The sequence below is a fragment of the Rutilus rutilus genome (assembly GCF_951802725.1).
Source record: "Rutilus rutilus genome assembly, chromosome: 16".
In the NCBI taxonomy this organism is placed as follows: domain Eukaryota; kingdom Metazoa; phylum Chordata; class Actinopteri; order Cypriniformes; family Leuciscidae; genus Rutilus; species Rutilus rutilus.
Genome location: NC_140224.1, coordinates 14919190 through 14946260, shown reverse-complemented (window position 1 = coordinate 14946260; position 27071 = coordinate 14919190). Strand labels below are relative to the sequence as shown.

The window sequence follows — 27071 nt, the reverse complement described above, 5'->3', positions numbered from 1 at the left end:
AGCCAAAAAAAAAAACGACAATCACCTTTTCATTGTTATGCCTTCTCTTGTTAGGCTAAAACCTTGACTGACTGAACTGTTCACTTATGGTTCCGTTTGAATACGAAATTGCACTATAAATGTTCTGTGTTTACAAAAATTATTTAGATATGGATCTATTATTGGTAAACAATATTATCCCTACTGTTTTAATCTATTCTTTGTTAGGCTAAAGCCTTGACTGACTAAACTGTTCCCTTATGGTTCCGTTTGAAAACGAAATTGCACTAAAAATGTTCTATGTTTACAAAATTATTTAGATATAGATCTATTATTGGTAAACAATATTATCCCTAATGTTTGAATCTATTTCTGGTTCGAAAATCTTTATCACTGCTGTCATGTGCTGGGACGGCCCCTTTCTAAGCTCAGGTAACCCAGGTAACCAAGCTTTTTTGTTTTTACCCTCCTCCTCCTCCTCCTCCTCCTCCTCCTCCTCCTCCCCCCCATACTCCCCCCCTAGGTATCTATGCACAACTTTGAATTCAACTCCCTTAATGTTATATCCCTAAATGTTAGAGGTATAAGAGACTTAACTAAAAGAAAAGCACTTTTTTTGTTTAGTAAACAAACTGATGCAGACCTGGGGCCCGTTCTTCGTACGTCGCTAACTCAGTTAGCTGGATTTGCTTGGACTTGCTGTCATAGCAACAGGTGCGCAATCTTAAACCTGCTCGGGAGCAGGCTTATTTCATGTTAACAGGATTAGACTGCGGCTTCATAAGCGGAGCTGATACGGAAGTCCAGCGCAGCGCGATAGTGCACTTTCTGAGATATATATTTTTTCTCGTGACTCGTGAGATTGTCGTTTACATTATTAATTTGTTGGAAACGCACATTTATTTTCGACTTGTCGGAGTCGGGCTTTAACTAGGCTACAGCACAAACTGTTTGCATTGCCCTAAGATTATTTGCGAGTGGCTCTTTCCTTTACACTATTGGAAATGCGGAGAACTTGATGGAAAGTGCTGTCTGTCGTGTCATTCGGAGTTTACCTGGCGCTTTTAGGTTTAAAAAACAGTTTTAGTTTTTTTTTTTGTGGCATTTCCAAGCCACTTAAGACCCAATGTTGTAAAGCATTTTTTTTTAAAGCCTTTTTTTTTTTTTTTTTTAGGCTATCATAATTTTTTATGAAGATCATGCAATCATGACCATGGTCCATGCCGATTACAGTATATGTCACTCAGGCTTCACTAACGTGATTGGTAGACTATAGGCTATAGACTGCCATCAAGGCCTCAATGAAGGGGATTATGTGAACAGAAAGAGGGTTCACAATGTAAATGTGCAGCCCAGTTACTATTGTGATTCTTAATATTCCAGATTAGTAATATTATATATATATATATATATAAAAAAAAGGCAATTGACTAAAATCTTCCATATCACAAATGTGAAAGCAAAATGGCCAGGATCTGTACATGACTTAAGCATTTTCAGAGATTCACATTTATGCACATTATTTAAAAGTGGTAAGAAAAGTTCCACAATTAAATATCAAGCTCACTGTATTACATACACTTATGCTGATCCTAACAGAACTGCATTTTTTCATAGGTGATTACATGTTCCTGCCTGCAGACAGGTGTTTTATGACCCCATTCCCTGACCCAAACCAGTTACAATGCAGCTCTTGCCAGGACAAGGGCACACAATGAAATGAACTTTGGCTAACTAAAGGGAAGATGTCAGTGTCTGAAAACTCTTGAGGGTTGCACACCTGACAGGGCCTGTGACATTGTTGCATGTGCCATATTACACAACATTGCCAAAAAAACACACTTTTCATTAAATGTTTAATAAAATACAAATATGCTTAGTTCCTTGAGTTTTATTTCAGTTGTTCTTTGTAAAGAAAAGCCAGTGGTCAAGTGCCTGCAACAAGAGATATTAGACACATGCCTCATGCAACAAATAAAAAGGAAAAGTTGTCTATACACTGCCCACCTGTAGGCCTATGTCTCCTCTGTCTGTGCAGACTCTTCTGTAGGCCTTTCTGTAGATGTGGAATCCTGCAACTTATACTGCAGCCATAAAGCATACAAGTATAAATTAAGTAAAGTTATTTATGCACTTGCAGGTAGGCTAGTTCCTCCATATGACAGTTATCTTAGAGGGTTTATTCACTGTCCAGTGCAATGGAAACAAATGGACATTACAAAGTCTTCTACTTTATTTATTTTGGAAAGTTAGAAAATGTCCACTTACTGCACATATTTCAGCCACCACTTTCTTGGGAACAGATACAAGTGTTAATATTTTTACATTAACATAAGTTTATCAGTTTTCACTTTCACAAGTCAAAGCAATTCATCATTACTCAAGATTTAACAGTTGAAATGACTATACGGCCTTAATTTAATGCAGCAAAAATTATTTTACAGTGTAGGCTACTAAGATCTTTTCTTTTCTTTTCTCAGCCTTTTTCTTGGTTGCTTTTATAATCAGACAACCAATTATTTAACAGTGCCTTTTATAAAAGAGACTATATAACAAAAAATTACCATTATGTAGAATATTTTTGTACTTCACTTTTATTTGTTCCCATGTTCTAGTGTGGTGACTCTGACATTACAATGAACAAAGTAATTATGCAATTATTAAAATACAAAAATATAGGCTAATAAGTGATAAAAACATCTAACATGGCCACTTCTCACGGATTTAAATTGTCTGCTACTTTTTGCCAGCCCTCTCTCCTGGCTTTTGCAGACTTTGAGGTGTTCCCTGGCGTTTTAATTAAACATTAAAATTCCGAATAAACTTTGACTATTAGTTCTTGCTCTGCTGAGGAGAAAAACTGAGCGCGCTCTTTGGCCACGCCCACGCTGAGCAGCCAATAGCAGCGTTGCTGATCAATGTTTCTACTATCGATACATATCCCCTTTTAACCAGCGCATGAACGCGCAATTATCTCAGATGACTCAATCCAGCTATACTAATCATATCCGGCAAGTGTGTTCGAAGAACCGAGTTAGCCAGATCATGATTAGCACAATGATATCATCTTGGATGTCTCATTTGATCTCGGATGTTTTAAGCAACGTACGAAGAACGGGCCCCTGGTCCTTTTTCAAGAATCTCACTCTTGTGATACAGATTGTAAATTCTGGAAATCTAAGTGGGGTAACTCCATTTACATTGACCATGGTTCAAATCACTCTGCTGGTGTTATGATATTAATGCATAAGTTCAAAGGAGAGGTGGTTGAATCCATCTCTTCTGGTCTTGGAAGGTGGCAAATACTGGTACTTAATCTTGATAATACTTGTTTTCTATTGTGTAATGTATATGGTTACAATTCTAAGAGTGACAATAGGAAACTTTTCTCTGACCTCTCCAACAAAATTATAGAAATTCAAAACAAATACACTAATGCTAAACTGATTCTTGGTGGTGACTTCAACGAAGCTCCAGACAATTGTATAGATAGGCTTCCAGCCCGATCCCCAAAGTCCAGTCTAAACGATGTGCTCGCCCCCCTATGTGACACTCTTTCTGTGACAGATGCATGGCGCTTTTTCAACAGCAGTGCACAAGACTTTACTTGGTCCAATGGTCTCAAAACTCTTAGATCTAGAATAGACCTCTTTTTTATTTCACCCTCCCTATTGCAGCATGTTATATGTGTCCAGCATTCCCATGCCCCATTAACTGACCACAAAATTATTTCTCTGAAACTATCTACATTGTTGTGGCAATTTTTCATTAAACAATCATCAACTGCGTAAGAGACACTCTGAAATTCAAATGATCATTAAAAAAGTATTTTATTCTTGCAAGAAGGCCCAGTTGCCACACAGAAGTCATTAGTACAGTCTGTGGAACAAGTGCGACGAAGGGAGGGAGGGCAGAGGAGCCTTTATATCTTTTCCAAGGTCTCTTACAGGCCGGCTCTTATCTATAGAAGGGAAGGTTTCTCTGCTAGTGACCTAATCCTGCTGAGTTTATTCCTACAAACTCAGAAGTCCCAAATGGGACCACCTCTGATCCCAAGGGGTCAGAGGTTCCCTTTTCAGCTGTCTCCCCCTTTGTCTCACAGTGTTCACATTAATCATTATATTGAGAAATCAGGAGCACACCTAGAGTGTGAAAATTAAAATTCCCATTACAACATCTAACTGCCAGCACGGATCTTGTGGCAATTGGAAATGTAATATTACCCTTTTAGATGACCGTGAATTTAATGCCTCTGTTAAAGAATGCCTTGATGAATGCTTCAACACCCCCACAAACTCTTCTATGAACTCTATTGGAAACAAATGGGAATTCTTCAAATATAATGTCAGGTCTCTTGCCATCAAACGTAGCAAAGAATTGAAAAAGAATAAACTATTAAAACAGTCTTCCCTTATGAGTAAACTAGACGAACTATTGAAAACAAGCAATCACTCTGAAAATGATTTGACTGAATTAAAAGCTACACAACTTGAACTTGATAAATTATACTCAAACATGGCCAAAGGCTCTTTTATAAGATCCAGGGCCAAATGGATGGAGGAGGGAGAAAAAAATACTAGCTACTTTTTTGCTCTTGAAAAAAGAAATTATAAACGCAAATCATTGTCTTCCATAAGTATTGATAATGTTGTCTCTAAAGATCCCAAAATAATATCTGACTGTTTCTACCTTCTATGAAAATCTATACAAGTCAAACTTTAATGAAGATGACTGTAAAACCTTCTTACAAGAGATACATGTGCACACACCTAAAGCTGCCGATGAGTTTAAATCTTTCTGTGATGCAGAGCTGTCCATATCTGAACTAAACAATGCGTTAAAAACTATTAAAAAGGGCAAATGTCCCGGTATAGACGGTCTACCTGTAGAATTCTACCTTCATTTCTGGGACATATTAGAGAAACCCATCTACAATCTCTTCAAAGAATGTGTCGAGAATGAAGAAATGGTCACCACAATGAAGCAGGCAGTGATTTCCCTAATTCCAAAACCTCGGAAAGACCCCCTATTTATAGACAACTGGCGTCCAATAAGTCTGCTTACCACCGAATACAAGTTACTTGCTTTGATTTATGCAAACAGACTCAAAACAGGACTACACCACCTTATCAATGAAACACAGACTGGATTTATGAAAGGTCGGCATATTAGCTGCAACATAAGACTTGTGTTAGACTTAATTGATTACGCAGACTCTATTAACTCAGACGCCATTATTTTATTCTTAGATTTCTGCAAAGCATTCGACACCGTCGAACATGAATTCCTCTTTGCGTCCTTAAACATCTTTGGTTTTGGTCCTAAGTTCATATCTGCTGTTAAGATGTTCTACAAAGATATTAACAGCTCTGTGATCATTAATAACAACACGTCCAGAAGATTTAATATACATCGAGGTGTGCGACAAGGGTGCCCTATATCAGCTTTCCTTTTCCTCTTAGTGGTGGAACTCATGTCGATTCAGATCCTTAGCAACCCAAATCTACAAGGTTTAACCATCTTTGATAGAGAAATTAGAATCTCCCAACTTGCTGACGATACAACATTATTCCTAAAAGACAAAAAACATATTCCACTTGTACTGCAAAATATTCAGTCATTCTCCCAGGCTTCTGGTCTAAATTTAAATCTAAGTAAATGTGAGGCCCTTTGCCTTTATAGCACAGATGAAAAATGTACATATGGCATTCCTGTAAAAGACACTGTCAAGTATTTAGGTGTCCACATATGTAAGAGCCCTAAAATGCGACAAGAACTGAACTTTATTCCCAGAATGAAAATCACAAAAAGCATTTTTAACAACTGGCTCCAGAGGGACCTTTCTATCATTGGCAGAGTCCTTCTGTCGAAAGCAGAAGGTCTCTCACGTTTTGTATATCCTTCTCTATCCCTTTTTGTTTCAGAATCCACTTGTAACGACATCAATCGCATCTTTTTAAACTTCCTCTGGCGAAACAAGCAACACAAGCTTAAAAAATCTGTCTTGTCAAACAATAGGTCAGATGGAGGCCTTGAAATCATTAATTTTATTGATACTAACCACACTTTTAAAATTAACTGGTTAAAAAGATGTTTACTAATGGGTGAAAAATCATTGTGGTATTTTATTCCTTACAATATATTTAGAAAATGTGGCGGTCTAGAATTTCTTCTCAAATGTAACTACTCCCCTTCTAAACTTCCTTTCCATTTGTCCAAATTCCACGAACAAGCTCTATTATCTTGGAAACTGATTTATGTCCATAACTTTTCTCCCCACAAATCACTTTTATGGAACAACCAAGACATCACTGTCAAAAACAAATCCATCTTCTTCCCTACTTGGCATGCACATGGTGTTTCTTTTATCATTGACCTTTTTGATAAGCAAGGTAACATTTTGACTTATGAAAACTTCATGTCTTATTTTAATTTTCCCATACGTGCTCATGAATTTATCACTGTTTGTAAAGCCATCCCCTCTGGTATTCTACAACTTATGAAATGTCACTCCTCATATTTACAAAAGAGTTGTTATAATCCTACACTCACCATTCATTTGCTCACTGATAGAAAATGTAACAACAAATTTATCAGAAATGTGATACATAGTAAGAATAAGAGCTCTCCCAGAGGGAAATTTTTTTGGGACAACCAGATTCCAGATGTTGATTGGAAAAAGACGTGGTTGTTACCATACAAGTTTTGCATTTCCAACAGGATAATAGAGACTCAGTTTAAAATACTTCACAAAATATACCCCTGTAATCTATTGCTCTCCAAATACATGGACATTGGCCAAAAATGCTCATTGTGTGACAAAGATGATGAATCCATTTTGCATGTTTTCTATGAATGTGATGTTGTACGTAATTTCTGGTTGATGTTATCTAATCACCTTGGTTTTCTTGATAATTCTTACACTTTCACAAAAAGAGATATTGTTTTTTATTTTACACACAAACAGAAATGTATTGAATTTGTTACCAATTTTTTTATACTTATATCCAAACACTACATTCACGAACAGAAATTTAAAAAAGAAAAACCTATATTTAAAATGTTTCTCATTGAATTCCTGTACCTCTTATCCACGCTTCGAAGAATTAACAACAAGAAAAACATGATGCTTCTTTCTTTCTATGATGAACTCTTTACTACACAAGCTTGATATGAACTGACTTATTGATACCTCCTCCCTCCCCTTCCCTCGTAAGTTCCTGTGACATGTTTACTGATGTATTCATATATATGTACAATAATTTTTCATTAATAAAAAAATAAAAAAATAAAAAAATCGTCTTTGTCTCTAGGATACGTACCAAAAACCTTTAAGCTGGCTATGATTAAACCGCTTGTTAAAAAACCGCAACTTGATCCTACAGAATTAGACAGGCCGATCTCGAATCTACCCTTTTTGTCAAAGATACTAGAAAAGGCGGTATCCTCACAACTGTGTTCCTTTCTTGAAAGATATGATATCTGTGAGGATTTTCAGTCCGGATTTAGACCGTACCATAGTACAGAGACAGCTCTCGTTAGAGTCACAAATGATTTGCTCTTATAATCCGATCGTGGTTGTATCTCTCTATTAGTGTTACTTGATCTTAGTGCTGCATTTGACACCATTGACCACAACATTCTTTTAAATAGACTAGAAAACTATGTTGGCATTAGTGGAATTGCACTAGCATGGTTTAAATCATACTTATCTGACCGTTATCAGTTTGTAGCAGTAAATGAAGAGATGTCTTATCGATCACAAGTTCAGTATGGCGTACCACAAGGCTCAGTACTAGGACCGTTGCTGTTCACTCTGTACATGCTACCCTTAGGAGATATCATTAGGAAACATAGAATTAGCTTTCACTGTTATGCTGACGATACTCAGCTGTATATTTCTTCAAAACCTAACGAAACTTACAAATTCACAAAACTAACGGAATGCATAGCTGATATAAAAAATTGGATGACTAGTAATTTCCTACTTCTAAATTCTGAAAAAACAGAGATTCTAATTATTGGACAAAAAACTTCCACACGTAATAATCTAGAATACTGTCTAACACTTGATGGCTGCTCTGTTAAGTCTTCGTCATCGGTTAGGAACCTGGGTGTGCTCTTTGATACCAATCTTTCATTTGAAAGTCACGTGTCTAGTATCTGTAAAACCGCATTTTTCCATCTTAAAAATATCTAAATTATGCCATATGCTCTCATTGACAAATGCGGAACAATTAGTTCATGCGTTCATGACCTCAAGGCTAGATTATTGTAATGCTCTACTGGGTGGTTGCCCTGCACGCTTAATAAACAAACTACAGCTAGTTCAAAACGCAGCAGCTCGAGTTCTTACCAGAACCAGGAAGTATGACCATATTAGCCCGGTTCTGTCAACACTACATTGGCTGCCTATTAAACATCGCATACATTTTAAAATATTGCTGATTACTTACAAAGCACTAAATGGTTTAGCTCCGCAGTACTTAAGCAAGCTCTTAACGCATTATAGTCCTTCACGTCTATTGCTATCTCAAAATTCCGGCCAGTTAATAATACCTAGAATATCAAAATCGACTGCTGGCGGTAGATCCTTTTCCTATTTAGCACCAAAACTTTGGAACAGTCTTCCTAACATTGTCCGGGAAGCAGACACACTCTGTCAGTTCAAAGCTAGATTAAAGACACATCTCTTTGACCTAGCATTCACATAATACATTATAGACTTCTATAATTCAATGTTAGGCTGCATAGATTAGGTCAGCCGGAACCGGGAACACTTCCCATAAATCCTGATGTACTCGTTACATCACAAGAAGAATGGCATCTACGCTAATTTTAGTGTCTTTGTTTATCCCGAGGTTTTTCCGCAGCCTGCCGGATCCAGGCTGTATCCAGATCTGACGAGACGAAGGACCTTCGCCTGGACCCGATGACAACGCAGTGCTGAAGTGCCAACTAGTCTCTCCCTATGGAGGATCCCTTTACCACTCTACAGATAAAGCGTTGTCGGGAAAATTCGTTTCGCGTACCTACCCCGAAGTGACAAAATAAAATAAAATTCTGTATCAAAATTTATAATAAAAGACCAGTACTTTGTTTAGGCTTGGTGTATAGGGAATTACAAACCTGCGCACATATATTCAAACGCACATAACTATAGAACCAATTCTTAATACGCATGTGAACGCCATCAGCGTTTATCACAGGTTCGCGTTTAAAGTCTGTGTAGAGAGAATGGTGTCGTCTTGGCGGCCACTAATTTAATAACAAATGATCGTTGCGACAGGAGCGAATCAATCAAAACTAACTCTAGCTGGAAAATAACTTTATTAAAGAACCGCTATAAAGCCAAAACAATCTCTGTTACCTTAAATTATACGTTTATCTCTGTAAAGCTGCTTTGAAACAATCTACATTGTTAAAAGCGCTATATAAATGAAGATGACTTGACTTGACTTGACTTGACTTGACTTAGACTGATGGTCACTTGGTTGGCAGAAATTACCTTGTGACAAGATTACAAAAGGGAACGAGACGGTTAAACCTTCCTCGTCCCTCCACTACATGGCAAATATTTTCTGGTTGATCGTTAAATTGAATGATACATTAAGATATCATGAACATTAATATCAAATTCTGTAAGGCAGCTTTGAAACAATTTATAATGTAAAAAGCACTATGCAAATAAATTATAATTCCTAAACTGTTCCTCTAATTTGGATATAAATAGTTTTAAAATAAATCTGACAGTCTGTATATCAAATCCTTGGTGGTAGGCAGAGACAAAAAATAAATAAAAATAACATTGAGTTACTGCATTAATGCTCCTGACCTAACGAAACATAAATGCAGATCAAAATAGTCTGATATGGCCTGCCTGATATATATTAGTGTAGTACCATGTAATAGATCAGAACCATATCTTTATGCACTGTGCCTTAAAAATCAGCTTCTCACCATTTCCATTTCCTAGTAAAGAAGTCCCAGTCTCTCTCAGTCTCAGTAACAGCATATCCTGCAGACTGAACAAATGTTTTTGCGACCGGACAAGCCTCTTCCAACAAACCTAGGCCCCAGGTTGTGATTGGTCTGCGCTGGACTGCATAGGCAGTGAACAAGGCTGAAGCCACAGCTCCAAGGAAACCAGTTGGATGAGGATGGGTCATTCTTCCAGTCTCCACAGCAACTGCAACCAGTGAGGACAGCTGATCAGGATGTGGATATCTGTGAAGCAAAGACAATTAGATATCCCCAATACTACTGCCAAAAATATGTCAAAGTACAAAAGAAAGCATGTTTGACCCTCACCTAAGACCGATACACATGGACCTCATAGCTGCCCCACAACCTGTGGCTTCTGGATTGTATGGCACCTTGTAACCCCCTTTAGTGCCCGGCCGCAACTGTGCAATACCTTTAGGAAGAGAAGTAAAAACAGGATATACAATACAAGGAGAATGTTGTCCGTTAGATTTCTCATTAATCTTAATGGCAGCTGGTGCAGGACCCTGATGCTGATGCATTTTAAAAATGTGTCATCTTTAGCCAGAAGTGCCAAATCAGTAATAAAGCAGAGCATGAAAATTACATTAGAAAGTACAGCATTTTGGGATGAAACGGTTACTGGTTTGATGAAAAAACATGATAGTCATGCAGTTTAATATTTCAATTATCATTAAAACCTTATTTGATTACCAGGATTTGATAAACTCATGTTAAATATTGTCCAGCAGCATTAAGAAACACTGTGTCTGCGTGAGATGTCACACCCACCACCCACTGAGTGCTCTTGAACGCCAGCAGAGGTCACTCTCACCACTGACACTACACACATCATGGACTCAGTTTCCCACAATGCTTTTTCTGTCATCTGTGTAATCATGTGCAGCTGTTTCCCATCACCTCGTTATCCCTGTCTCCTCCTATATAACCCTGTTCTGTTGTTTGTCTCATCACAAAGTCTTGTCTCATGGTTCACAGCATTACTGAGCTTTGCATTACTGAGCTGGAGGCAGAAAGACCCGCGGTCTTCGTACCGGAGTAAAGGGTTTAGGCTAGTAGCATAGTGGTGGTGTTGTCGCTAAGTCAAAATGCCAAGGAGTTGTTGCGTAATTTATTTACATGCAGGCCTATCTGTTGTGTTTTATCTGCTCATTTAAATTATACATGTTGCAAGTAATTCCAAATCTAGGCAAATGGAAGAGTGGGACAGAAGGAGGAAGTTGTATGTTATATTCTTTCTATTCATAATTTGACGAGCTGCACATGACCACATAGCACGTAGTTGTATGCATCAAGGGATTTGTACGCTCTAATCATTTCTCTTGTATACACACTTGGTGTCTGAATAAGATAATTATATATATCAGGCCATACAATTGCTGGCCGCTTCTTGTCATCCACAATCCAAAGATCGTCATGTATTGCGTAGGGATCCGGCAAGATCTCACCATTGCTGAGAGTACGTTTTTTAATATAATCGCCACGGTCTGAGGTACTAGGCTTCCCACATAATCCATCGTCAAATCTTTGATTTACAGTAAAGTAACGTTATATGTGTGCAGTCATGAAATGTAAACAAGGTTAACTTCTATAAAAGCAAATTCGGGCTCTATAGATGCTGCACTGCTAACATTGGCTATTACATTACTAACTTAGTCTAACATGATAATTCATACATGCATCACAGTATGTCCGGATTTTGATTCGTAAACAGTTGGACGTTTTACATAATGTTATATTAATATGAAACACAAACAAACAGATCCAACTCTGAAATTGCCGTTTATTATTGAGTCAACAAGAAATTACAAACAATGCGAAATCTACGTTAATTACAATGTTCTTTTACAGAACTCGGCATAACAGATAGCGGTTTTCTGCCTCCTGGATGCGCGCGCATCCGGTATTGTTTGTATACAAGAAACCCGTGTATATATCTATATCTATATAATTTAATCAAGACGTTAGCCGCTTAGCCACTAACACATCTCTCACTTGTGACGCACACACCAAGCCGCCATTTCACGCGATGCACTATACACTCATTAACAGCACAAAAATAAACTTAATTTAACAAGTTAATGACTCGAACTAATAGTCAAATATAACATCTCAATGAATAGCCTACTCTTTCCCAATTGATTATTTAAACCTGACATGAACACTTATAACTCAAATTAACATCAAGTGCACGGAGCTCATGAAATCGTACCTCTCCTCAAGTGACATTGCAGGAAAGAGGACGAACCTCTGGCTGAGTCCCAATTCGCCTACTTATACTATGACCTAAAAGTATGTACTTTTTTTGTGAGGAAAAAGTACATACTTTTGAGTGTGTAGCAAAAGAGTATGCACGTTCTGGGACATACTTCGATGACGTCATGCAACGTAAACGAGAACGTGGTTGCCTAGTTACGCACACCGCAACTGTTAACAAAACATTTTACATTTCATTCATTCTTATATGTCCAATATAATTGTATTTACTATTCCCATCTTTTTTTCCACAATACATTTACAATGTGTTTTACCAAATTGAGGAGTGAAGCAGGGCGTCGTCGTAGATCAACCAAACGCAGGTCGTTTGTGAGGCGGCTAGTTCTGACATTCATGTGCAATGTGTGTAACTTAACGAAAACTACTTCTTTTCTGAGTTAAAATATTTAAAGTTTATAGTATAACTATTGTTTAACGTATTTTATACTTAATTTTATACTTTATGTAGCAGAATAATACTCAAAAATACCCCGATGAAAATGAACCATGCTTTTACTATAGTAAAAGTGTAGTAACCATGTTTCTTTGGTTGGACTGATAAAGTTAACATTTGTACAGCCACAGTATTACTACAAATAAGTCAGTGTGGTTAAACTATGGTTAGTGTAGTAAAAGGTGTTTATTTTCATAAGAGTTTATAGTAAGGTATAAATCTAAGACAGAAACATCAAAAGAAATACATAAAAAAAGACACTTGCATGACACTGTACTAGAGCCTTTTTATTTACCCTACAAGATAAACACGGTACTTTTTTGGCACAACATAAACCCATTAATATTACGAGACAATAAAATATAACTTTAATTAGGGTTAAACATTTGAATTCTTACACTTAAAAACTGAGGGCGCATCTCCGCTTCTGCATCCGGTGTGTAAAAAAATACAGTCGTATTTTTAAATTTCGCGGTCTTTCTCCTTTGCTATTGACGCAGCTCGGACTCATCTCTTCAATCGGACTCGATTGTTCACCACACCGGCTGCCATGTTTACATCACCACCATCACCACAAAGCTCCTCCCTCCCGCACGCAATGGGTTGTGGGCAATATTAGCCGTTAGAGTGTGCATTGATCTGCACTTCGAATTCTTACCGGAAATAGTAGACCATCCGGGTATCTTTGGAATACTCATTTCAACATACTACGGTTTGGGACGTACTAATTCTAGTTTTGCATACTATTTAGGACGGATAGTATGCGAATTGGGACTCAGCATCTGATTGCACTGCTGTTTGAAGCTCGCTCCTACGTATGACGTCAGCCGACGTGCATACTGTGATGATTACGTTTAGTAAGAGCACACAAACTTCTTTCAAAATAAAATACCCCAAAACAAATAATAAAAATAAATAAAAATATAAATAAAATGGGTTATAATCTGGTGTAACAACATATCCCTGCTACACAAAACAGACTCAAAATACTCTGTTGATTCTGATCTTACATATGTTATACATCATTCAAAACTGTTAAATGTCTTCTTTTATTTGTGTACACTCATAATAAATACAAAATATTGTGTTTATCGTAAAATAAAGAAAATAAACATGATGCGCGTTCTGCCGTCTCTCTCAATGTGAAGTTCATTCTGAAACGCGACAGAAAATGACCTTTAACTCAGTGAATGTTGTCACACAGACTTGAGACATATGTCTTTACAAAGTTTGAAGTCTCTATTTTTAAGTGATGTAAATTATATCAAAAACAAATATTCTCTGATTAAGTAATCTGTATGAAAGCAACGAGATATACAGTTTCTTAAATGCAAGCTCATTAGCTCTAATGTGACCACACGCGCAAGAGCAATTGACATGCAAATAGTCCACGTGAAGGAATGCGAACCTGTAAACGCCCCATCACCTCAAAAACAAAGAATCAGAGACTTTAGTACTACTCTGCTTTTCAGCGAGACACGTTGTGTTTGTGATGTGCTGTGCTGTTTACCTTGGATTTACCTCAGAAGAATTAGAAGAACGCGATTTGAAGATGATAAAGATTTTTAAGGTAAGATATTTCCACTCATAGTAAGCATGTTTTTGTTGTATAAACTTTACATTGTAGCAACTGGTCAAACTGGTGCCAGACTAAAATGTACGTTATGAAATGAGATTGGAGTAAAAACATGAAGCCTAATGTCGTACATGTATATAAATTTAGCATTGAAAGGTAGTCTACCTGTCTATAGTTCACATTTCAACATGGTGCCAGACTAAAATGTGTGTATATATATATATATATATATATATATATATATATATCCCTTTCGTGGTCACTACAAATTACGTCGTGATGACGAATGGGGTTTTGCTTAGAAAGCTCTCACCTTCGAGTATTACAAAACGAGCCAATGGCAAAGAAATGCCATGGGTCTGCGGAATTTGCATAGCGTAACTCCGTCCCACCTGGTGGGTATATAAGGAAGTACGCTGGCAACATGCAGATATGTTTTCGCTTTGGAGCCAAGATAATTCTTCACTCCACAAGCCATCCTGAGATCTTCATTCTCTTCACTCTTCGAGACAAGCTTCTCTCCAGGTGTTGGTGTGACGGCGATTTCCAGCGAGTGCACATTGCCTGCTGATTTGTGCAGTGATTTGCCAGTGTGTGTTTCTCCCTGGTCGCTTCAACACTCTGCAGAGTTTTTTTTCCTCTCACAAAAGAGCTTGCGCGTGGCACGTCTTTTTAAAGATTTCTCGCCTGTGCACTTCACTTCTGGTTGGACGAGTTTGATGGGCACTATCGCTGTCTTGCGTGTTTGGGCGTAGTTCACTCTAAGGCAGCCTTTGTGGATGAATCATGTTCTCACTGTGGGAACATGACCATCGTCAATTGGTCAAACACTGCGGTCGAGACTCAATGACCTCGTTAGAGGGAGAGTCCCCTCATCCACACCCCGATCTACCCCCTCCTCGAGAGGTGGTACTTTGGCTGGTGGACAGGGTGACCTGAGGGTGACGGTGTGAAACAAAGCGGCAACAATTCCACACTCCCCCCTCTTGCGTGCCGCAACCCGCAACCGTCTTCGGACGTTCCGCGTGTTTCATTCGGCACTCCAGATGAGGAGACGATGTCCATCGCAGCATCACAAGGTGGGCAGGAGTGATGATGCGCATGATGATGCGCTCTCGTCAGCGCTCACCCCCATTACCTTTGGAAGGCACCATTGTCTTCCCGCGATCACTCGCCGACCTTCTCCGCTTTTCCTTCCCTCAACGGTGCCGCTGCCAAAGGGTACACTGGGATTCCCCTAGTGGAACGTTCTGTTGCGATGCAACTGTGTCCTCAGAGCGCTTCCTCCCGTGGTGACCCTAAGCACCCCTTCAAAGCCTGTAGGTTTTTGTCAACTCTCATCGTGCAGTCCTATAGAATCTTTTGTTCTCCACTCTCCGCTGCTCGCCCCCTGATGGGCAGCATGCTCATGTGGTTAAAGAAAGAACTGACACCCCCATCTCTGAGCCACCAGAGGTCCCTGATGACAGTGTGCGCCACTCACGAGCCTCGCCACTCTCGTGCCCCTCTGTTGCCAGACCCCTGGCAGAACAGGCCCGAAAGGAACGCTGATCCTTCCCTGGCCTCCTCTGTCAGGACGCGGCAAATGACCGTGCCCCCACACCGGGACGCTATGTCTTCCACGTCCGGTTTGCGAACACAGGGACCTAGTGCTCCGGTGCACCTAGCCCATCTGGGCCTTCGAGTCAACTGGGAAAATGCGCAAACTCTCCCCCGTGCAGAGGATCTCTTTTCTCTGTATGGAAATTGACTCGGTCGCCATGTGCGCGCAGCTTACGAGCGCGTGCAGTCACTGCTGACTTGAGTGCGGTTCCACTGAAGTTATTTCAGAGGCTCCTGGGGCATATGGCATCCGCAGCTGCAGCTACACCACTCGGATTGCTTCATATGAGACCGCTTCAGCTCTGGCTTCGCAACTGAGTCCCGAGGTGGCCATGGCAGCAAGGCCAGTTACTCCGATCTACCATCAGACCTTCACCCCCCGTGGACAAACCTCAGCTTTCTACGGGCCGGAGTGCCCTTAGAATGAGGCATTTCCAGGCATTTTGTTGTCTCAACAGATGCCTCCACCACAGGCTGGGGTGCCATGTGCAATGGACATGCTGCCGCAGGCTCCTGGACAAGACCCCAGTGCCTTTGGCATGTCAGTTGCCTCAAGTTGATGGTGGTACATTTTCTCTGTACCGCTTCTGTGCGTTACTCAAGAACCAACACATACTAGTCCGGCTCAGACAATACCGCGACAGTAGCGTACATCAACCGTCAAGGTGGTCTATGCTCCCGTATGTCGCAACTCGCCTGCCACCTCCTCATCTGAGGTCCCTTCTAGTCATTTATATCCCGGGAAACCTGAACCGTGCAGCCGACAAGCTCTCACAGTTTCAGCCTCTTCCTGGAGAATGGAGACTCCATCCCCAGATGGTTCAGCTGATTTGGGAACAGTTTGGTGATGCACAGGTAGATCTGTTTGCCTCCCACGACTGACCGAGGGCACTCTCGGCACGGACGCACTGGTGCACAGCTGGCCGCGGGGTCTCCGCAAATATGTGTTTCCCCCAGTGAGCCTTGTGGAACCTCCACGTGTGGCTCCTGGATGGGACGAGGCAGGTTTGAGTACCCTACCACCACTAGTGGTGGCTACCATCACTTCCACTAGAGCATTGTCCACGAGACATGCCTACGCGTTGAAGTGGAACCTCTTCGTCACCTGGTGCTCTTCTCGCAGAGAAGACCCCAGAAAATGCCTGATCAGTGTCGCGCTTTCCTTCCTGCAAGATGGGTTGGAGCGAAGGCTGTCTCCCTCCACCCTCAAAGTGTATATTGCTGCTATCGCCGCACATCACGACGCAGTCGAAGGTAAGTCAGTGGGGAAGCACGACCTGGTCATCAGGTTCCTGAGAGGAGCGAGGAGACTAAATCCTCCTCCCTCTCATCTCGTACCCTCTTGGGACCTCGCAGTGGTTCTATCCGCCCTGCAGAGTGCTCCCTCTGAGCCTTTGCAATCAGTCAAGCTTAAGTTCCTGTCAATGAAGACAGCGCTCCTGGTTGCATTGGCCTCCATCAAGAGAGTAGGGGACCTTCAGGCATTTTCAGTTGACGAAGCGTGCCTGGAATTCGGGCCGGCCTATTCTCACGTGATCCTGAGACCCCAGCCTGGATACGTGCCCAAGGTTCCCACCACTCCCTTTCGGAATCAGGTGGTGAACCTGCAATCGCTGCCCTTGGAGGAGGTAGACCCAGCCTTGGCACTGCTCTGTCCAGTACGCGCCCTCCGTGCTTACGTAGACAGAACGCAGTGTTTCAGGACCTCAGACCAGCTCTTTGTCTGTTATGGTGGGAAGCTGAAGGGAAAGGCTCTCTCCAAGCAAAGGTTGTCTCACTGGATAGTGGACACCATTGCTTTGGCATACCAGCAGCAAGGTCGTCCTGTGAAGGCACACTCCACGTGGAGTGTGGCTTCCTCTTGGGCTCTAGCGCATGGCGCCTCGCTAACAGACAACTGCAGAGCTGCAGGCTGGATGATACCCAACACATTTGCAAGATTCTACAATCTCCGAATGGAGCCAGTGTCCTCTCGTGTACTCGCTTCAACTAGCCGGTACTAGGATCTGCTAAGGTGTCTTTGCTTGCTCGCCATTCCACTCCTTGGACTGGATATGTGCGATATTCTCCTCAGGTGAGCTTCCCAGAGAAGCCCTGAGTTCCTCCAGTGCCGTTGACGTCAACGCCAGAGTTATGCCACCGGCAGCTTTCGTTTTGGCTAGGTGCCTCCATGTGCATGGTTCCCCCCTTGGGCGACCCCCACATGTGTATTTCCACTGTAAGCCTCTCTGAGCATGTGTCTTTCCCTTAGCAAGCCACCTTGCCCCCCCTGGGGTTGAAACATTCCACCCTGCGGGCTGGACACCCCAGTGTTTCTCTATATGCAGCCCGCTCGCGGGTCAAATGTGTATTCTGTATGTGCATTCTGGATATCTGCTCAAAAGTAGATATGTATAATGTGGTAACAATAATGTTTCATAGTTTGGAGCGGCTCGATCGCTTCAATAAATGGTCTCTGCACGCGCTGTGAGTTTGAGTCACTCGTTTAAAAAGCAAAATGCGACAAACATTAGGCTTCATGTTTTCACTCCAATCTCATAACATCATAACGAATGGAAACATTTGAAGTAACATATGATAATCCATATATTTTTCTCTAGTGTAGTGTTACTGAAGTGTTCCTTTTTAACGATTTATAGGCTGCCTGCTATAGGCTATTGTTATTATTTTATGCAGCCCTACACATATATGTTACAAACCTGATGTTCATTATATATATATATATATATATATATATATATATATATATATATATATATATACATATATGTATTTTTTACATTTTAAATCACAATTTTAACCAGAAAAATCTAAAATGTATACCCAAAATCATGCAGCCCTATAGGTTTTCTTGATATCAGCATGGTCATGTTTCGTGTTTTTTTTTTTGTTTGTTTTTTACAGGGACCAGATGCCACTGATGAGTCCTGCTGACTTAAACATTCACATGAGTCTCTGTACATGAACATGGTAAAATGAAAAATCAAACACCTTGTAAATGACAGGTATGTACTATGTTTCAGGAATGGCACAAAGGTGTGTGACTGTTCAAGTCTCTGTCTTTAGATCAGTGTGTTAATGTGCTTTTTTGTCCTATGTTGTGTATCTTTGGATTATGTTATGTTGTAAATAAATCCAAACAATCAAAAAGCCATTCTTTTTTAAATCTCTACTCATTCTTTGTTCTGCTTCTCTGACAGTCCCCACCTGATAAGGCCATTATGGGAGGGTCTTTGTCTTTTTCAGGTGTGAAACACATCAGTATTCATGATGATTCACGCCTCCTCACATAAAGCTTTCTTACACAAAACATGTTTTACAATTAGGGCTGCACGATTATGACAAAAATCATAATTGCCGATTATTCCCTTGAAATTGTAATTGCGATTATTAATTACGATTATCACAATTTACATTGAATATATATATATATATATATATATATATATATAGGCATATTATTATACATGTTTACTTAAAAATTGTGAACACACACACTATCCCCCTTTACTTAACATACACATAAATTGTAAGAATATGACTAATAGTAAAGACTACTAAGAAATAAACATTAGGCCTATGCTAAAGCTATTAAATAGCAGTCCCAAACTAGCTTTTGTTAATACAATGTTGGTATGAGCCACCACAGTCATTTAAAAATATAAACAATAACACAAAGTGAAAATAAAGTGGCATTTTGGGGTTAATAATAATATTGAAACGACAGTTACCATGGCGAATATACAATATTAACAAAGTTCTTGTTAATATTGTGTATTCACCATGGTAACTGTCGTTTCAATATAAACCAGTAACGTGATTTATTGGTATTTTACTTTTATTTCGCGACTTACTAATTTACAACGTAACAACGTTGCATGCTCGTAGTTTCCTTTGCACTTTATACACAGCGCGCACCGCCGCATTTGCGCGTGCAATTGAAGAGTGTGCGCTACGAACACAGTAGCCTATAACGGCTGACATGACAGGAACGTCCGTTTTTCTGAGGTGAAAGACTTTTTTATTTCAGCGTACACATACGTCACTGCCTGGTAGTTAAGTTGGCTTGAGAGAGCCAATTTACTGAAATCCTATTTAAACTTATTAAGTTGGCTTGAGAGAGCCAACTTACTGATATTGTACTTAAACTTATTAAGTTGGCTTGAGAGAGCCAACTTACTGAAATCCTATTTAAACTTATTATTAAGTTGGCTTGAGAGAGCCAACTTACTGATATTGTACTTAAACTTATTATTAAGTTGGCTTGAGAGAGCCAACTTACTGAAATCCTATTTAAACTTATTATTAAGTTGGCTTGAGAGAGCCAACTTACTGATATTGTACTTAAACTTATTATTAAGTTGGCTTGAGAGAGCCAACTTACTGATAATGTACTTAAACTTATTAAGTTGGCTTGAGAGAGCCAACTTACTGAAATCCTATTTAAACTTATTATTAAGTTGGCTTGAGAGAGCCAACTTACTGAAATGCTATTTAAACTTATTATTAAGTTGGCTTGAGAGAGCCAACTTACTGATATTGTACTTAAACTTATTAAGTTGGCTTGAGAGAGCCAACTTACTGATATTGTACTTACATTTATTATCATTATTAAGTTGGCTTGAGAGAGCCAACTTACTGATATTGTACTTAAACTTATTATTAAGTTGGCTTGAGAAAGCCAACTTACTGATATTGTACTTAAACTTATTATTAAGTTGGCTTGAGAAAGCCAACTTACTGAAATGCTATTTAAACTTATTAAGTTGGCTTGAGAAAGCCAACTTACTGATATTGTACTTAAACTTATTATTAAGTTGGCTTGAGAGAGCCAACTTACTGAAATCCTATTTAAACTTATTAAGTTGGCTTGAGAAAGCCAACTTACTGATATTGTACTTAAACATATTATTAAGTTGGCTTGAGAGAGCCAACATATTGAAATCCTATTTAAACTTATTATTAGTGGTGCTTTTCAAAGCAACACTATTGTTATTCTCCATACTTATTATTATTAGTGGTGCTTTTTTAAAAGCATCACTATTGTTATTGCTCATACTTATTATTAGTGGTGCTTTTTTAAAAGCATCACTATTGTTATTGCTCATACTTATTATTATTAGTGGTGCTTGCCAAAGGCAAAGCAACACTATTGTTATTGCTCATACTTATTAAGTTGGCTTGAGAGAGCCAACATATTGAAATCCTATTTAAACTTATTATTATTATTAAGTTGGCTTGAGAGAGCCAACATATTGAAATCCTATTTAAACTTATTATTATTAAGTTGGCTTGAGAGAGCCAACATATTGAAATCCTATTTAAACTTATTAAGTTGGCTTGAGAGAGCCAACATATTGAAATCCTATTTAAACTTATTATTATTATTCCGAGACTAAAATTTCTATATGAAACTCGTCCTAGAGCTTTAACTCTACATACTCCAAACTCGGCTCAGACACTCACACTGTTCTGACTCGCGTTGCTTTATCTTTTCAGACTGATCGGACTTACGGTTTTCCTACAAATGACGATCAAAACTCGGAAAAACTCCCATTGACTTACATTGGGGAGTTCTAAAAAATTCAAATCCAGATTCAAACTCGCCAACCGACAAAAATTCAAATCTAAATACCTTGAAGACTAAACCAAACTGCCGTTCTATATATATTAGCCAATGAAACTCATTTAAACTAATAAACTCTAATCTCATACATTTATAAACTAATTAACTTAAATTTAATAACTAATTAACTAATAAACTCATGAATTCATAGACTTATGAACTCTTAAACTCATAAATTAATAAACTCTGAACTCTAAACTCATTTAAACTTATAAACTCTAAACTCAAAAACTCATACACTTATAAACTCATCAGTTTATACACTTATAAACTCTAAACTCATAAACTCTGAGTGTGTGTGTGTGTGTCTGAGTGAGTGTGTGAGCGAGGTAGTCTGTGAGTGTGTGTGTGTGTGTGTGTGTGTGTGTATCTATCTAACTTATTTATCTATCTATCTCTCTGTCATAAACTTCAAACTACTTTAAACTTCAAACCAATTTAAACTTCTTAAGTTTAAAGCTCCCAGCTCCCAAGCAACTCCATAGCAACCAATCTTGAGTACCCTAGCAACCGTTTTGCAAGACCTATATCTCTGTATCAGAACATCGTATAGAGATGAGGTTTGGCTCTTTTGACTCATGCTAGCAAACAGCACTTCCAACATGCTACATATGCTAGCAGTGAATAGCTACATGCTAATAGCGATTAGATAAGTGTTAAATCATGCCAAGATCATGCTAAGAACTCTAGAAAAACTCCATAGTAACCATCTGTGACAACTACCAACCACCTAGTAACACCATATCAACCGCCCTGAATACCATAGCAACCACACAAAACACCCTAGCAACCGCCTAGCAACCACCCAAAAGACCCTAGCAACCACCCAAAACACCCTAGAAACCGCCTAGCAACCACCCAAAAGACCCTAGCAACCACCCAAAATATCCTATCAACCGCCTAGCAACCACCCAAAAGACCCTAGCAACCACCGGAAATATCCTAGCAACCGCCTAGCAACCACCCAGAATATCCTAGCAACCACCCAAAACAGCCTAGCAACCACCCAGAACACCCTAGCAACCGCCTAGCAACCACCCAAAAGACCCTAGCAACCGCCTAGCAACCACCCAGAACACCCTAGCAACCACCCAAAAGACCCTAGCAACCACCCAAAAGACCCTAGCAACCACCCAAAAGACCCTAGCAACCGCCTAGCAACCACCCAAAAGACCCTAGCAACCACCCAAAAGACCCTAGCAACCGCCTAGCAACCACCCAAAACACCCTAGCAACCGCCTAGCAACCACCCAAAAGACCCTAGCAACCACCAAAAATATCCTAGCAACCACCCAGAACACCCTAGCAACCACCTAGCAACCGCCTAGCAACCACCCAAAAGACCCTAGCAACCGCCTAGCAACCACCCAAAACACCCTAGCAACCACCCAAAATACCCTAGCAACCGCCTAGCAACCACCCAGAATACCTTAGCAACCACCTAGCAACACCATAGCGACCACCCATAACATCCTAACAACCGCCTAGCAAAAAACTTTCCGGTCCAAACTTTCTCAAGCCAACTTAAAGTTTGTCTCGACGAACTTTCGCATCTAGTTATTAAGTTGGCTTGAGAGAGCCAACATATTGAAATCCTATTTAAACTTATTATTATTAAGTTGGCTTGAGAGAGCCAACATATTGAAATCCTATTTAAACTTATTATTATTATTATTATTATTATTCCGAGACTAAAATTTCTATATGAAACTCGTCCTAGAGCTTTAACTCTACATACTCCAAACTCGGCTCAGACACTCAAACTGTTCTGACTCGCGTTGCTTTATCTTTTCAGACTGATCGGACTTACGGTTTTCCTACAAATGACGATCAAAACTCGGAAAAACTCCCATTGACTTACAATGGGGAGTTCTAAAAAAATTCAAACTCACCAACCGACAAAAATTTAAATCTAAATCCCTTGAAAACTAATTCAAACTGCCATTCTATATATATTAGCCAATGAAACTCATTTAAACTAATAAACTCTAATCTCATACACTTATAAACTAATTAACTTAAATTTAATAGCTAATTAACTAATAAACTCATGAATTCATAGACTTATGAACTATTAAACTCATAAATTAATAAACTCTGAACTCTAAACTCATTTAAACTTATAAACTCTAAACTCAAAAACTCGTACACTTATAAACTCTAAACTCATAAACTCTGAGTGTGTGTGTGTTTGTGTCTGAGTGAGTGTGTGAGCGAGGTAGTCTGTGTGTGTGTGTGTGTGTGTGTGTGTGTGTGTGTGTGTGTGTGTGTGTGTGTGTGTGTGTTTGTGTGTATCTATCTAACTTATTTATATATCTATCATAAACTTCAAACTACTTTAAACTACTTTAAACTTCAAACCACTTTAAACTTCTTTAGTTTAATGCTTCCAGCTCCCAAGCAACTCCATAGCAACCAAACTTGAGTACCCTAGCAACCGTTTTGCAAGACCTATATCTCTGTATCAGAACATCGTATAGAGATGAGTTTTGGCTCTTTTGACTCATGCTAGCAAACAGCACTTCCAACATGCTACACATGCTAGCAGTGAATAGCTACATGCTAATAGCAATTAGTTAAGTGTTGAATCATGCCAAGATCATGCTAAGAACTCTATAAAAACTCCATAGTAACCATCTGTGACAACTACCAACCAGCTAGTAACACCATATCAACCGCCCTGAATACCATAGCAACCACCCAGAACACCCTAGCAACCGCCTAGCAACCACCCAGAACACCCTAGCAACCACCCAAAATACCTTAGAACACCCTAGCAACACCATAGCAACCACTCAGAACACCCTAGCAACCACCCAAAATACCTTAGAACACCCTAGCAACACCATAGCAACCACTCAGAACACCCTAGCAACTGCCTAACAACCACCCAGAACACCCTAGCAACCACCCAAAATACCTTAGAACACCCTAGCAACACCATAGCAACCACCCAGAACACCCTAGCAACCACCCAAAATACCTTAGAACACCATAGCAACACCATAGCAACCACTAAGAACACCCTAGCAACCACCCAAGATACCTTAGGACACCCTAGCAACACCATAGCAACCACTCAGAACACCCTAGCAACTGCCTAACAACCACCCAGAACACCCTAGCAACCACCCAAAATACCTTAGAACACCCTAGCAACACCATAGCAACCACTCAGAACACCGTAGCAACTGCCTAACAACCACCCAGAACACCCTAGCAACCACTCAAAATACCTTAGAACACCCTAGCAACACCATAGCAACCACTCAGAACACCCTAGCAACCACCCAAAATACCTTAGAACACCCTAGCAACACCATAGCAACCACTCAGAACACCCTAGCAACTGCCTAACAACCACCCAGAACACCCTAGCAACCACCCAAAATACCTTAGAACACCCTAGCAACACCATAGCAACCACCCAGAACACCCTAGCAACCACCCAAAATACCTTAGAACACCATAGCAACACCATAGCAACCACTCAGAACACCCTAGCAACCACCCAAAATACCTTAGGACACCCTAGCAACACCATAGCAACCACTCAGAACACCCTAGCAACTGCCTAACAACCACCCAGAACACCCTAGCAACCACCCAAAATACCTTAGAACACCCTAGCAACACCATAGCAACCACTCAGAACACCGTAGCAACTGCCTAACAACCACCCAGAACACCCTAGCAACCACCCAAAATACCTTAGGACACCCTAGCAACTCCATAGCAACCACTCAGAACACCGTAGCAACTGCCTAACAACCACCCAGAACACTCTAGCAACCACCCAAAATACCCTAGCAACCGCCTAGCAACCACCCAAAAGACCCTAGCAACCACCCAAAATATCTTAGCAACCACCCAAAACACCCTAGCAACCACCCATAACACCCTAGCAACTGCCTAGCAACCACCCAGAACACCCTAGTAACCACCCAAAATACCCTAGCAACCGCCTAGCAACCACCCAAAAGACCCTAGCAACCACCCAAAAGACCCTAGCAACCGCCTAGCAACCACCCAAAAGACCCTAGCAACCAAAAAAAATATCCTAGCAACCACCCAGAACACCCTAGCAACCACCTAGCAACCCCCTAGCAACCACACAAAAGACCCTAGCAACCGCCTAGCAACCACCCAAAACACCCTAGCAACCGCCTAGCAACCACCCAGAATACCTTAGCAACCACGTAGCAACACCATAGCGACCACCCATAACATCCTAACAACCGCCTAGCAAAAAACTTTCCGGTCCAAACTTTCTCAAGCCAACTTAAAGTTTGTCTCGACGAACTTTCGCATCTAGTTATTATTATTATTCCGAGACTAAAATTTCTATATGAAACTCGTCCTAGAGCTTTAACTCTACATACTCCAAACTCGGCTCAGACACTCACACTGTTCTGACTCGCGTTGCTTTATCTTTTCAGACTGATCGGACTTACGGTTTTCCTACAAATGACGATCAAAACTCGGAAAAACTCCCATTGACTTACATTGGGGAGTTCTAAAAAATTCAAATCCAGATTCAAACTCGCCAACCGACAAAAATTCAAATCTAAATACCTTGAAGACTAAACCAAACTGCCGTTCTATATATATTAGCCAATGAAACTCATTTAAACTAATAAACTCTAATCTCATACATTTATAAACTAATTAACTTAAATTTAATAACTAATTAACTAATAAACTCATGAATTCATAGAGTTATGAACTCTTAAACTCATAAATTAATAAACTCTGAACTCTAAACTCATTTAAACTTATAAACTCTAAACTCAAAAACTCATACACTTATAAACTCATCAGTTTATACACTTATAAACTCTAAACTCATAAACTCTGAGTGTGTGTGTGTGTGTGTGTGTGTCTGAGTGAGTGTGTGAGCGAGGTAGTCTGTGAGTGTGTGTGTGTGTGTGTGTGTGTGTGTGTGTATCTATCTAACTTATTTATCTATCTATCTCTCTGTCATAAACTTCAAACTACTTTAAACTTCAAACCAATTTAAACTTCTTAAGTTTAAAGCTCCCAGCTCCCAAGCAACTCCATAGCAACCAAACTTGAGTACCCTAGCAACCGTTTTGTAAGACCTATATCTCTGTATCAGAACATCGTATAGAGATGAGGTTTGGCTCTTTTGACTCATGCTAACAAACAGCACTTCCAACATGCTACATATGCTAGCAGTGAATAGCTACATGCTAATAGCGATTAGTTAAGTGTTAAATCATGCCAAGATCATGCTAAGAACTCTATAAAAACTCCATAGTAACCATCTGTGACAACTACCAACCACCTAGTAACACCATATCAACCGCCCTGAATACCATAGCAACCCCCCAGAACACCCTAGCAACTGCCTAGCAACCACCCAAAAGACCCTAGCAACCACCCAGAACACCGTAGCAACCACCCAAAAGACCCTAGCAACCACACAAAACACCCTAGCAACCGCCTAGCAACCACCCAAAAGAACCTAGCAACCACCCAAAACACCCTAGCAACCGCCTAGCAACCACCCAAAAGACCCTAGCAACCACCCAAAATATCCTATCAACCGC

At 40.0% G+C, this 27071-nt stretch overlaps 1 protein-coding gene across 4 annotated transcripts in view; it reads right to left on the bottom strand.

Annotated features, from left to right (window-relative positions):
* The window catches only part of adprh (ADP-ribosylarginine hydrolase), a 915269-nt gene that overhangs the window by 261752 nt on the left and 626446 nt on the right, over positions 1-27071 (bottom strand). For all 4 annotated transcript variants that reach the window (XM_084435179.1, XM_084435178.1, XM_084435180.1 and 1 more), the window contains 2 exons: positions 10291-10396; positions 9940-10206 (listed from right to left, as the gene is read on the bottom strand). In XM_084435179.1, coding sequence (XP_084291305.1) covers positions 9940-10206; positions 10291-10396 — 373 coding nt within the window. The remainder of the gene's footprint in view (positions 1-9939; positions 10207-10290; positions 10397-27071) is intronic.